Here is a 14,520-nt window from a genome sequence, read left to right on the forward strand (position 1 = left end):
TAGAATAAAATGACTTGTTAATGGTGGGGGCACGAGGTTCCAAGATCTCTTCCTACATTGTACACTTCCTTCCGTATTTGCAGCTTCACAATATCCTTGTATCATCTAATTACATAATACAAAAACATCCACAAAGGGAACTCAAATTAAGTGAAAAACGAACAAAAACTATGACAGACCACCTCATAGCTGTTAGAATGGGTGTTGTCAATAAGACAGGTGATAACAAGCGTTGGAGAGGTTGGAGGGAAAGAGACCTCCCACTTGCTGCTGGTCGGAATGTAAACTGACACGGCCACTATGGAAACAGTAGGGTGGTTCCTCAAAAAATTAAGAAGAGTTACCATATGACCCAGCAATCCCTCTTCTGGGTATCTTCCCGAAAAACTCAAAAACATTTATTCACAAAGATATATGCGCCCCTATGTTCATTGCAGCATTCTTCACAGTGACCAAGACGTGGAGAGAACCAATGTCCTTTGACAGGACTGGACAAAGGTGTGGTACATGTGTACTGTGGAACACTACTCAGCCATAAGAAATGAGGACATCCTGTCATTTCTGACAACATGGGTGGACCTTGAGAATATTCTGCTAAGCGAAATAAGTCAGTCAGAAAAGACCAAGAGCCATATGATTTCACTCATGTGGGCTATAAAACAGAAACTCGTGGACACACAGCAGAGGGAAGGCTCACCAGAGGGAAGGGGTGAGGGGAGGAGAGGGTACAGGGGGCTGAATATGTGGTGGTGGGAGATGATTTGACTTTGGGTGGTGGGCACACAGATGTCATAGAAATGTACACCTGAACCCTATATGACCCTATTGACCGGTGTCATGCAAATAAATTTAGGTTTTTTTGGTTTTTGTTTTTGTTTTTGTGGCAGAGACAGAGAGAGTCAGAGAGAGGCACAGACAGACAGGAAGGGAGAGAGATGAGAAACATCAATTCTTCATTGCAGCTCCTTAGTTGTTCATTGAGTGATTTCTCATATGTGCCTTGTCCAGGGGAGGGCTACAGCAGACTGAGTGACCCCTTCCTCAAGCCAGCAGCCTTGGGCTCAAGCTGGTGAGCTTTGCTCAAACCCGAAGAGCCTGTGCTCAAGCTGGCGACCTCAGGGTCTCGAACCTGGGTCCTCCACATCCCAGTCCTACGCTCTATCCACTGCGCCACCACCTGGTCAGGCAAATTTAGTTTTTAAAAAAGAAAATACACAAATAACAGAACAAAAATCCAGTTTAACATAGTCATTGCAAGGAAAGAAAAAGCAGGAAGAGGAACACATTGGCTCAAAGACAGTTAAGAGAGAAAATGCCAGTTCCTGGTAATAATATACAGCAACAGGACCTCTGTGCATTGCGGGCATAATTCTGAGTGTTACTACATTCAGTTTGTCAGCTTCTTATAAAGCTAAATAAAGTCTTACTAGAGGATGCACTCAGTGTGTTCCTAAGTATTCATCCAACTGATTTCAAGACTTGTGTGCACACATAAGCCTGTGTGGAATGTTATAATGGCTTTCTTCATAATACCCAAAACTGAAAGCAGTCAGGACATCCTTCCGTAGGTGAATGTCTAAACAAATGATGGTACGTCCCTACAGTGGGAAATTGTTTAGTCATAACAAATAAGCCATCTAGCAACTCATGAAATGACATAGGTGAAAATTAGGTGCATATTTCTAAGTGAAGGCAGTCTGAAAGGCTACATACTATTTGATTCTAATTATTTGACATCCAGAAGACAAACTGGAGAATAAAAGAATCAGCGGTTATGAGGAATTTGGGAGGAGAAAGGGGGTTGAGTAGGTGAAACACAGGACTTTTTAGGGGGGTCAGACTGTTCTGTATGATACCATAGGTGGGTATAGGATTGTAAGCATTTTTTTAAAAAAGATTTTATTTACAGATTTTACAGGGGGAGGGGAGCAATAAAGATCAACTCATAGTTGTTTCACTTTAGTTGTTCATAGCTTGCTTGTTGTATGTGTCTTGACCAGGGAAGCCCAGGGTTTTGAACCCACGACCTCAGCATTCCAGGTTGATGCTCTATCCCCTGCGTCACCACAGGCCAGGCAGACAGTAAGCATTTGTCAAAACTCACTGAACTTTGTATCACAAAGAATGAACTGTAATGTGTATACAAGGTTAAAAGATCCCTTTAGGAAGTCGGGAATTCCATGATGAAATGCAGAATGTGACAAAACAATCTAAGTCCATTACAAATCTCTGAAACAACTCTACAGGGGTGGAGAGAAAAGATGCTAACATAAGTGAATTTGGAAAGGAGTAGAGCTGGGAAAACAAAGTAAAAGAAACTGCACAATAGTATATACCAGCTGATGAGGGCGTTTCCCGTCGGGATGCAGGTTAGCAGGTACATACACTGGAACTGAACACTTACCTGAACAGATGGCTCTGGCCCCGTGGCCTGCTTGGTTAGAGCATCGTACCAATGCATGGAGGTTGCCGGTTCGATCCCTGGTGAGGGCACAAACAAGGACAGATTGATGTTCTTGTCTCTTTCCCTCTTCTTTTCTCTAAAATCAATGAATATATTTTTAAAAAATTAAAAAGAAACAGATGGCAGAAGATGTAAGCCAGGTTTCTTACTGTTGGGAGTGGGAGTTTATAGATAAGTGAGAATGTGGCTCGAGTAATCCATTTGTTCATAAGTTAGTGCTGGAGACATCAGTGTAAACTTGTGATTAGCTTACTATGGATATAGATGGGTACAGAGACATTTGTAGATGTGTGCATGTACACAGGTTAACACACGCACACGTTTCTTTGCTCGGCCTGGCCTGCGGTGGCGCAGTGATTAAAGCGCAGAGCTGGAATGCCGAGGTCACGGTTTCGAAACCCTGAGCTTGCCCGGTCAAAGCGCATATGAGAAGCAACAAGCAACGATGACCAACTAAAGTGAAGCAACTATGAGTCGATACTTCTCGCTCCCCCTCTCGTCTGTAAAATCAGTAAATTAGAGAAAAACACATGATGAATCCTGTCCGCCTGTCGGCCCTGATAGCCGCTGTGGGCGGGGCCGAGAGGAGCAGCTGCAGCCCCGCCCCAGATGCTGCAGGCAGGCCCTCCTCCTGGGCGGCCTGTGATAGCATGTGCAGCAGTCAAGAAAACAAACCTAGTTTAAAGTTGTGTAAAGATCTTTATAATGGTAATTAGGCTGGAAATAGTTCTGGTGTCCAGTAGTTGAGGAATGATGGGAAAAGGTGGTGGTTATTGTACCCTGGCCTTTCTGTGGCCGTGACAGAAGAGAACGGGACCATACCAGGACCTGGAGGAATGTAGATTACCGCCAGGTAAAAGCAGGCACCGAGATAGCGTAGGACTTCACATAGTCCGCGCCATTACGTTGAAGAGTGGGAGGAAGTTTAAATAATGTCAAGAGTTGGTATTTTAGGATAGACAACTTTTTTTTCTTTTCAGTAGCCATATAAAAATGTGTACTTTTTTTTTTAATTTTTATTTTAAACAAACCCCAAACTAGTGCTGTTAGGTTGATAAACCTCTACGCCGGCCTCTCCGATCCCACAGCTAGTGCCTTTGCACCCTGGCTGCATTTACTCCCCCCCCCCCCCCCCCGCCTTGTTGCTCAGGTATTTCAGAACAAGCCAGACCTCGTGTCTGTGCATTCCTACGTACTTCAGAAGGCATCGCTGTGAAAACGTAGACATTGATTTTATACCAGAACACCCTTTTCAGACCAGGGAAAATCCACTACAAGTTGGTATCAAGTAGTACATGGTTCGTTGAAACTTTCCCAGTTGCCACAACATTTGGTCCAGTTGGCTCGTCTGAACCGGGATGGAAACCAGCCCTCGCAGCCTGTTGTGCTGTCTCTAGATCTCGGCCAGTCTAGGCCTCTGTCCTGCCTTTGTCAGACTTGCTCTCTGCCCCTGTATTTCCTGCAAATGAGATGTTAGCTCTGAAGGCCTGATGACATTTGGGTACAAGTTTTAGGGACAAGAAAGCCTCACAGGTGATGCCCTAAACTTCATGCTGCCTCACATCACATATGGGGAAAGTGTGGCATTTCTAAGAGCTCCCACTCAGGGCTGGCATGTCCTAGGTGGTTACTCTCAGTGTGGCCACATGGCCTCAGGCTCAGCAGGCACCTCGAACAGTGCCTGCCTGTGCAGCCGAGCAGGACACCCTGGCACACTCCGTCCATGCTGTCGCTGGGCCTGGCCTGGGTAAACGCCACCTTGCCTGTCGGGAATGTGGAACAGACAGGCCCTGCGCATCTGACACTGTCATGCCCAGCCAGCCGGACCTCTAGCAGAGGGTCAGGTTCTCAGGTGCGACTCGATTACTTCTTCAAGGGACCAGTAATGCCCAGGATCAGTCTCCTGCCTCAGCTCTGCTGTGGGAGGGTTTTTATGCAGATTCTTCCCTTAAGTGTTTTTGTTTTGAGACAATTGTGCTCTATAACCGAGACCCTGCAGTTTTGTAATCTTGCAGGGAGCACTGTTGAGGGGATGCCCTTGACACGAAGGGGCAGGGCTGCCGCCCAGTGGTGGACATGGCGTGGGAGCGCAGGAATGCTGCCAGGCCTGAGTTCTGTTTGTGAACATGAGGTCTGCTAGGAGTTTAGGAAACCTCTCCAGCTGCAGGTGATGGGGGTGTTTACGATGGACACTGTGGGCAGGGCCCTGCCTGGCAGATAAACTAGAGAGGGAGGCAGCACAAGGGGCTCTAATCAGCGGCACCACTTGTCCCTCTTCCTTCTCCCACCTCCGCCCCTGGGATGACTCAGTTGCCCTGCGGGCCTCCTGAAGCACTGAGTCATGGTTGGCCGCCTATCTGCTCCAAGGGGCATCTTCACAGCCACCTGCTCCGCCCTGGGCCCTGCCCGACTGCGGCCCCTGATAGTTTCCGAGTTAACACGGGCATGGAGGATGGAGGGAGCTCAGGGGAGGGGCGGCTGGAGCCTGCTGGCTTCCCCTCTTAGCCAGGGTTATTTCTGCTGGGAAGAGCTGCTTAATCTTGAGGACAGGAAATATTCAGTGGGCAGTTAGCCTGGTGTCTGTCTATTATGCTGTGTATGTCCCTGTTGTAATAGGGGCCGTGAAACTGCATTCTCACATAGCAGTCCGGTCCCCCAGCCTTCAGCAGGACACTGGTGACCACAGGCACTGTCTGGGTGTTTGCTCTGGACAGGCTCTGTTCTGAGCACTTGACATTTCTGACTAATGGGTGAGGGAGGTGCCACTGTTGTCCCTTCTCAGATGGGAGCCTGTGACCCAGGGTCAAACAGCAGGTGGGTGCAAAGACCTGCCCTTCCACTGCCCCACTGGCTGCCTCTGCCAGGCCCAGGGTGGATGGCAGGCCCTGCGGCATGGGAGCCTCTCTCTACCTGTTAGAAACGTCTGGGTCCCCACCCCACGCTGGCTGACCCCGCAGAGCGTCTCTGTGCTGCCATTCAGGCAGCTGTCCCCAAGATAGGATGCTGAGCGGGTTGGCATTTGTGGGCAGCCCTCGAGGGACACAGGAAATTGGGGGCAGCAGTGGCACCGGAAACGGGAATCGAGGAGGGTCCTTTATGGTGTGAGGTTTCGCGCTGTGTGTGTATGTGTGTACCCCCCGGGTGCGTACGTTGCGTCTGACCGTGCGTGGCCTCTCCCGCAGGCCAACGCCGACCCCTCGGTGATCAGCTGCCTGCACAACCTGTCCCGCCGCATCGCCACGGTGCTGCAGCACGAGGAGCGCCGCTGCCAGTACCTCACCCGGGAGGCCAAGCTCATCCTCGCGCTGCAGGACGAGGTGTCCGCCATGGCCGACGGTGAGTGCGCGAGGTCGCTCCCGTCCCAGCGCCACGCAAGCCGCGTTTCCCGGCCGGACGCTGACCCGGTGTTGCATTCTGGGAAACGGAGGTACTCGGAGGTTCCGTGATCTTCACTCCGCGCTGAGCATGCCCGGGAGCAGGGAAGACTCCCTGGGCGTGTAGCTGTAGACCCCCTTTCTTGAACTGATGTGCTAAAATTGATTTCTTAACCTGAAACGTTCTCCTCGCCCACAAATGCTGCATGATGGCTCTTCCTGCGGGTCTGGCCCTGCCACCTGCTGGCCGTGGTGCTGCTGACCTGCTTCCCTGGGCAGAGGACATGCCGGCGGGGGGTGGGGACAGCGGGAATATCGGGCTGGCAAAGGGGTGCTTTCCAGTTCTTTGCTTTCAACTATATTAAAGGAGGACGTAATGGAGTTATCAACTGGCAAATTATTAAAAATAATTATCACTGGTACATTACCATGTGGATTTTGGCATACCATCAACATTCCAGAGCTCAGAGAGACACCCACCTGTAATAAACCACCTCCATCTGCTCAGGTGAGCACCTCTGAAACAGAAGAGAAGGCTAGGCACACATCTGAAGGGGAACCCAGGCTCCTTTAGCAATAAGTACACCCACTGATCACATGAACTCCCTCACTCAGGGGCATTTTCTTTCTTTCTTTTTTTTTTTTTTGTGGCAGTGGCAGAGAGAGTCAGAGAGAGGGATAGATAGGGACAGACATACAGGAAGGGAGAGAGATGAGAAACATCAATTCTTCATTGCAGTTCCTTAGTTCATTGATTGATCTCCCGAATACGTGCCCTGACTGGGGGGCTACAACCGACCAAGTGACTGCCCACTCGAGCCAGCGACCCCGGGCTCAAGCTGGTGAGCCTCGCTCAAACCAGATGAGCCCGCGCTCCAGCTGGCGACCTCGGGGTCCTGAACCTGGGTCCTCCACATCCCGGTCCAGCGCTCCATCCCCTACACCACCGCCTGGTCAGGCCAGGTGCATTTTCAGTAAAAATTTTTTATGTTTGACAATTTGCTGTCAAAGTTTGTTTCTGTGTTAGCCACTTATGTATCAATTAATAATGAAGTTTTATTTTTTAAAACATTTTCTTTAGAGTCTGTGACTTTATCACAGGAATTTAATTTAGGCCTGACCGATGGTGGCATAGTGGATAGTGTCATCCTGGGACTCTGAGGACCCAGGTTTGAAACCCTGAGGTCGCTGGCTTGAGCACAGGCTTGCCGGCTTGAGCGTGGGATCATCAACATGACCCATGGTTGCTGGCTTGAGCCTAAAGGTCGCACTGGCTTAAAGCGCAAGGTTGCTGGCTTGAGCAAGGGGTCACTGGCTCAGCTGGAGGCCCCCTGGTCAAGGCACATATGAGAAAACAATCAATGAACAACTAAGGTGCCACAACAAAGAATTGATGCTTCCTATCTCTCTCCCTACCTGTTTGTCCCTGTCTGTCTCCCCCCCTCGCAAAAAAAAAAAAAAAAAAAAAATTGTAAGAAGCAGTTGTGAATATCCTGACATTCGATTTGAAGTTACTTAAAATTCTTTTTAAGTTAAACTTGTTTTTAAAGGTATTTTCTATTCTAGTCCATGCAGGTTTTCTTGCTTTGGAGATTCTAAATGCTTCTGTGTTGCAATTCTTACAGCAAATGATGGTCCTCAGTCCCCGTTCCATCACATCCTGCCCAAGTGCAAGCTGGCCAGGGACCTCAAGGAAGCCTACGACAGGTGAGAAGGCGGGAGCACACGCTCCATGCACTTCCTTCCCGTGGGCTCTGTTGCCTGAGTGGTGTCTGAAGATGGGACTCCCTCTGCTGGGCGCTGTTCTCTTGTGCTGCTGCTGCAATGGGCCGAGAGAGGGCTGGCAGTCCGACCCCTCTGATGTGTGCCCCCTGGAGCAGACTTCTCTTAAACTAGAAAATGAACCTCAATTATGCGTGTGAGCGTGAAAGTGCTTTTGTGTCCTCAAATGCAAGGTGATTGTACTGAGCATTACACAGTGCCAAGTTCTGGGTCTGCCTTCCTTAGGTAGGTGTCATTGTCACCCTTTCACCCTGGAGGAAATGGGCTCAGAGGACGGAGCTGGGGTTGGCCCTGTTCCTCCTGCCAGGGGGGGACTTGTGGGTTTGAGACACTAAGCGTATGAGTGCAGCAGGTGTTGGAGACACAGTGGAAACCTCACGGTTGTTCTGATTATATTTGTGGCTCAGCATCTACTCTCTTAAATGTGGACAAGCTTTTAAGAACTTACTTTCTTTTTAAAGGAGGTGCTTGTGGCACTGACCACCACTCCCTGGCCCTGGGTCTGCAGTGGGGAGACTGAGGATTTGGTGGGCGCAGGTACCCAAGTGACAGCCCACCTGGCAGTTTTGCCTTCTCTGCCCTGCCTGGCCCGTTGGCTCCTCGGGGTCATCACTCACAGCAGAGGGTACCACACGGCCCCGGCCAGGCGGCGTGTACGTGCAGGCCTCCCAGTGCCTCTGGTCCATCTGCCTTCTCTTCCTCCCTCCATCCCTCTCTCACTTTCCCTCGTTCTCTTCGTGAGTGCATGCCGCTCAGTGCTGCCTCCTGGCCTTCTCCCCACTGCGATGGCCCTGATCTGACAGCTGTGGCCAGCGACACCACGTGTCGTCTAAGCCCAGAGTTGGTTTGGCCAGGATCCTTTCCCTTTTTTATGTTAATGTTTCTTAATTTTTTTCCCCAGATTTTACTAACATAGACATTTAGGAAATACAGAAAAGCATAAAGAAAATAAATGTCATCTATAACATTATACCCAGTGATAACCACTGTAAACATTTTGATAAACTTCTTTTTAACTTGAGCTTTTGAAAAGGTCACATATTCAAGTCTGAAAAATAGTGTTGAGTTTTTCTTCCACGGCACTGCCACCAGGTGCTCATCCTGGGGGCAGGATGAGCCCCGGCGAGCGGCTGCGGGTCCGGCCTCCTTCCTCAGCGTGTGCGGGCAAGGGCCCCGCCTCCTTTCACCCAGCGCCAGCACGTGCGCACTCAGTCAGCCTGCCCTGCTGCGGGTCCGGCCTCTTTCCTCAGCGTGTGCGGGCGAGTGCCCCGCCTCCCTTGCACCCAGCGCCAGCACGTGCGCACTTAGTCAGCCCGCCCTGCTTCGTTCAGCACGTGCTTAGACTTCTGCCTGTCCTGGTAAATGAAGACTTTTTCTTGTTCTCTTCTCTTTTTCTTTTCTTTGCAGCGAGAGAGAGAGGAGGAAGGACAGACAGACAGACAGAAGGGAGAGAGATGAGAAGCATCAACTGGTAGTTGTGGCACTTTAGTTCATTGATTTTTTTTGCCGTATGTTAGCTAGCCCCTCCGTTGGGCATTTAGTTGGTTACACCTCTGGCGGCTGTAGGACATGCTGCTCATCCGCATGCGTGTGTTATTTTGCACATGTACCCACATATGCACAACAGAAATGTCTAAAAGTGGCACTGCTGGGCCAAACAGGTAACATGCCTTTTCCTCTGTGGGTTTGTGCCTCCGTCTGCACTCCCGCCGGCAACACGTGGGATGCCTGTCAATACCGGGTCTCCGTGAGCTTTTCGGTCTTAACCAGTGTAATGACTACAGCTTGATAACTCAGTATAGCTTCCCATGTTTAAACCACCCCGTGTTCTGTTAGCTCTCTGTGCAGATCCCTGGCTCGTTCTTCTGTTGGGAGGTGTAGGTGCCTTTATAAAAGAGGAACAGTTGTCCTTTTTTTTTTTTTAAATTGTATTGATTGATTTTACAGAGAGAGGAGGGGAGAGAACAAGAAGCATCAAGTCTTAGTTGCTTCACTTTAGTCGTTCATTGATTGCTCGTTGTATGTGCCTTGACCGGGCAAGCCCAGGGTTTTTGAACCAGCGATCTCAGCATTCCAAGTCAATGCTTCATCCACCATGCCACCACAGGTCAGGCACAGTTGTCCTTTTGAGGGCAGCTTGTGTGTTTCCTTTGTCTTTATTTTGGCGACCTCTGGGTGTGGCTTCTGGGTGTTAGAGAACATCACAGCAGCCCGAAACAGTCCTTGCTGAGTGGTTGCTTTAGTTTCTGGTCCTTCCTGCTCTGGAGAACTTGACCCAGAATGGGATTTTTGGCCTGTAAAGCTGCCCCTGTCTTTCCATCCCCTGTGATCACATTGATGTTCTCTGCAGTGAAAGAGTAACTTCTCTCTGGTCTTGGGTTGACTGGTATCAGAAACCCCTTCCTGGGAAACTGTCCCCTTATCTGAATGGCCATTTGCATGCCTCAGCTGGGACTTGATCTTAGCCAAAAGGCCAAGAAGTGATCTCAGCGAGGATTAGACTACAGCAAAATTCAGGCTAACCTGGACTTAAATAAAAATCAAACCAGAAACAGACTTAATATTCCTAAAGAAAGAGTGGACTGTGATTTCTTACGTTTGGACGCACTGGGCAGCTAGGGGGATGAGATCCTGAGTTGTGTGTCTGAGGAACCGCTGCAGCTCAGAGCCCGAGGCAGCCAGTGCCCCCTAGTGGGCATCAGTTTGAAGAAGGACAGGAGTCGGTTTTTGACAAGACAGCTCCCAGGATCTCCTATCCAGCACTTAGCTTCCTTCCTCTAACTCAGGTTTGCTGTTCGGCTCAGGAAAGAACTTCCTCCAGGCGAACCGCCATCCCACCCTGTTCCCAGACCCCACCCTAATCAGTACTGGTCCTGGGTCCATCCCCAGGGAAGCCATGGGCAGTTGTATCCACTTCTGTACCGTCCCAGCCTGGCTGCGGCAGTGGCTCGGTGACTGTTCGGGAGCCTCTCTGGCCTGTGGCCTTCCCTCTGACCGTGTCCCACCGGGTCGGTGTTGGCCTCAGGGTCTGGCCTGGCCGGCCCCCACCAAGGGCGAGACTGAGTGTCCATTACTGATGAGGTGACATAGGACGCAGATAGTGACTTCCTGAAGACCCTGGGACAGGTTCTCTCACAGCAGAAGCGGGAGACAGGAGGCTGGGAGACTTCATGTTGGAGAGTGGGGTGGAACTTTTCAAAGGAATTGTTCTGGATTTGGTGGGTTTTTTATTTGTTTCGTTTTTTTTTAAGTGAGAGGAAGGGAGATATAGAGACAGATTCCTGCTTGCGCCCCGACTGGGATCCACCCGGCAAAGCTCGTCTGGGGCTGATGCTCTGCCCATCTGGGACCATGCTCACTACTGAGCTATTTTTAGTACCTGAGATGGAGGCTCAAGGAGCCATCCTCAGCACCTGGGGCCAGTATGCTTGAATCAATCGAGCCATTATTGTGGGAAGGGGAGAGAGAGTGAGAGAGAGAGAGAAGGGGGTGGGGGGGAGAAGCAGATGGTTGCCTCTCCTGTGTGCCCTGACTGGAAATCAAACCCAGGACTTCCACATGCTGAGTTGATGCACAAATGCTGAGCCAACTGGCCAGGGCTGGCTTTGATGATTTAATTAAAACCTAGGCTATGGTACGGCCTGGTCGCCCTGTGCTCTGTGCATATAGGCTGGTAGTATGAGCCCCTCGGGAGGCCACCCCACTGTTCTAGCACCTTTGTCTTCCTTTGGAACTAGGGCTATGGTATGGCCTGGTCGCCCTGTGCTCTGTGCATATAGGCTGGCAGTATGAACCCCTCGGGAGGCCACCCCACTGTTCTAGCACCTTTGTCTTCCTTTGGAACTTGGTTCCCTCAGTGGTAACAGCCCACTCATCTGAGTGGCTGTCAGGTTGGGTCTCCCACAAGGTCAGGGACACCCCTTCACTTTTCCATAACGTGGCCCTTGTGCTCGCCATGTGGAGAAGCACAGCTCATCCACTCATGGTCGAAAGGAAGAGCAAATCAGAGTCACGTCGATGTGGATTCTGTCGTGTGAAGAAGCGTTTGTAGACTGGCTCTCTGTAGTTACCCGGGCCTGTGGCAGGGGGTCCAACAGCCTGTCCAGGGCCGGCTGGGCAGTGGTGATGGTGGGCAGTCTGCGGCTGCTCCTCCCCGCCTCGCACGGTGGCCTGCCCAGAGTGGACAGGGGTCCGCAGACATCTCCACGAGTACCCGGGGATGCCGTCTCTATTTCCATAAAGTGTATCTGCATAGAAACTTCAGTTTGGCATTTCGAGGCGGGCCTTTTGGAGCCCCACCAGACCTCTTGGATCGGGGGCAGCATTTCACTGGCTGCGGGAGAACAGAGGGACCAGGGTGCAGGGCTGGCTCGGAAGGTCTCTGGCCGAGGGTGGGAAGAGGGTGACCAAAATACGTTTCAGTTTTTAGCCGAAGGCTGGGAACTGAAGTTCTTCCTCAGGTGCTAAGGTCAGGGTGATGGACTGAGCGGTGCACGTTTCTGTCTGGGCTGTGGGGGAAGATAAGAGCACGTGTCAGGCGGCACTCGGCCTCGTGCAGTCAGGCCGGGCTCTGGGTGTGGGTGGCTATCTCTCGCCGCAGACAGGGGTTGGCTCCCCCTTCTGGCCCAGAGCCATGTGAGGGGCTGGATAAGCCTCACATGGGGCAGCGTTTTCCCCCCAGTGCTTCCAGATCAAACCATTAACTGCCCTACAAAGAGAAGTACAAGCGGACTAGGAACCTTTGAGGGCCCAAACCCCTACTCTGCTAGTCAGGTCTTTTTTTTTGAGAGAAAAAGAAAGACAGGGACAGTCAGGAAGGGAGAGAGATGAGAAGCATCAACTCGTAGTTGCAGTGACCCCTTGCTTCAGCTAGTGACCTAGGGCTCAAGCCATCGACTTTGGGCTTCAAGCCAGTGACCTCAGGGTTTCAAACCTGGGTCTTCCGCATCCCAGTCCAGCGCTCTATCCACTGCACCACAACCTGGTCAGGCTCATGTCTTAAAACTGTACTTTACCAACAGGCACAAACCTTCCTCTTCCTCCTCTTCCCAGGTTTCAGTGCAATTCCTAGTTCACCTCTTGACGTGAGGGGTTTACAGGGCTTCTCTGGGAGCTTGAGGGCCATTCCCCCTCCCCCTGACTCGCTCAGGGCTTTCCAGGGACTCTGGGGCCTGTGGCTGGCTGTATGGGACACTGCTGGGGTCCACACTGTTTGTACAGAGGCACCAGCCTTGGTGCCGAGTTCTCCAGGGGAAGAGTTCTGACAGGTGAGCAGACGCTTGGAGAAGTGCAGAAACATTCACATGGAAACCAGGAAATCAACATGGGCATGTCCCCCCGGCCCAAGAAGAGGCCCTCATGCCCCTGTACACCAGATAGTATGGCAGGGCTCCGGGGACAGCTGACGTGTGGACATGCTACCTGGGCCTCATTGATTTCCCTGCACCTAGATCGGGCACTTGCTGTTGTCTCTTCACGAGGCCCGCCCCAAGCCCCGAACATCTGCCCTACCACGCACACCCCGGCACCCTCCTGCTGTCCCTTTTCCTGCAGCTCTCTCCAGCTCCTCATGTTTCATACAACTTGCTTCCCCAACCCTGCTGAGTCAGAGCCCCCCAGATGTAGAGCTGTAAGTTTTATCCCGGGAGCCTGAACCGGTGTTCGGAGCCTCAGCACATGACTGGTCGTTGGCAGTTTGCACACGGCACCACTGGGCACCTGGGTGGATCAAAACCAGCTACCTTCAAAATGATAGGAGTCTCTTTAGTTCTGATTCTGTGGTGTTCATACAGCTACTCTGAGCCATATATGAAAGAGGATAACTCAAAAATAGAAAGGCTTTCTGACCAGGTGTGAAGTGAAACGGGAGCCTGGGCATTTCATTCTGCCGACAGCCCCTGGTTTTCACTGTGCTGCTTTTCTTCTTCTTTTTTTTAAGTGAGAGGAGGGGATAGTGAGGCAGGCTTCCACATGCGCCTTGACCAGGATCCATCCGGCCGCCCTGACTGGGGCCGATGCTTGGATGCCAACTGTTTTTTAGCACCTGAGGCTGGTGCAGTCCAACAGAGCCATCCTCAGTACCTGGGGCCACAATCGAGCCACTGGCTACAGGAGGGGAAGAGGGAGAGAAAGTGGAGAGGGGCAGGGAGAGAAGCAGATGGTCGCTTCTCCTGTGTACCTTGACCAGGAATCGAACCCAGGATGTTCATATGCTGGGCTAATGCTCTGTCCACTGAGCCACCAACCAGGGCCTTATTTCTCTTCTGTATATGGATACCGAGAGCATAAATACTGCTCCTGTAATCAAGTGGAGCGACTAACTGGGTCTCCTGGGCAGCCCTCACGGTGTGAGCTTTGATTCCTTAAGAGGCTGGGCCGTTTCTCAGGGTTTGGTATTCATCCAGCAGAAACCTGCAGCCAGGGATGGGCAAGGCTGCGGGATCCTTCATCTGCTTAGATGTACTTGTTTAACACTCAGTTCTGGAGGAGGCAAGAGTGGAGTCCTCCTCTGGGACCTTGGGGAAAGACCCTGCATCTCTTCCCTAAATGATGACACTCATCAGACCTGTTCGTAGGCTCCACCCTGCGGGACTGTGCTGCCAGCAGCCCAGACCTTCCCTTCCAGCCTCAGCTGCAGCCACAGCCACAGCCACAGCCCCGACCCCGTCACCTGCAGCCAGGACTCCGAGGTGGCATTGAAATCCTGGGGGAGTGGCATGGATGTTCCCAGTGCCTTCGAGGCAGGGCGGAGACGGTGTTTGGGAGCTGTGGGGCAGTTTGGCAGGAGTTCTGGGAGTAGTTGAGATGAGAGATGTGCTCTGTTCCTCCCACTGTTTTCTCTCCCCATTGCCATTCCCTGCTTGAGAGAATCCAGACTTACTTTTGCATTTGACACTGCTG

At 51.3% G+C, this 14,520-nt stretch overlaps 1 protein-coding gene across 6 annotated transcripts in view; it reads left to right on the forward strand.

Annotated features, from left to right (window-relative positions):
* Window positions 1-14,520, forward strand: part of NPRL3 (NPR3 like, GATOR1 complex subunit) — a 47,578-nt gene that overhangs the window by 18,649 nt on the left and 14,409 nt on the right. For all 6 annotated transcript variants that reach the window (XM_066383083.1, XM_066383084.1, XM_066383088.1 and 3 more), the window contains 2 exons: window positions 5,647-5,800; window positions 7,464-7,545. In XM_066383083.1, coding sequence (XP_066239180.1) covers window positions 5,647-5,800; window positions 7,464-7,545 — 236 coding nt within the window. The remainder of the gene's footprint in view (window positions 1-5,646; window positions 5,801-7,463; window positions 7,546-14,520) is intronic.

The sequence above is a fragment of the Saccopteryx leptura genome, chromosome 4, assembly GCF_036850995.1.
Source record: "Saccopteryx leptura isolate mSacLep1 chromosome 4, mSacLep1_pri_phased_curated, whole genome shotgun sequence".
NCBI lineage: Eukaryota > Metazoa > Chordata > Mammalia > Chiroptera > Emballonuridae > Saccopteryx > Saccopteryx leptura.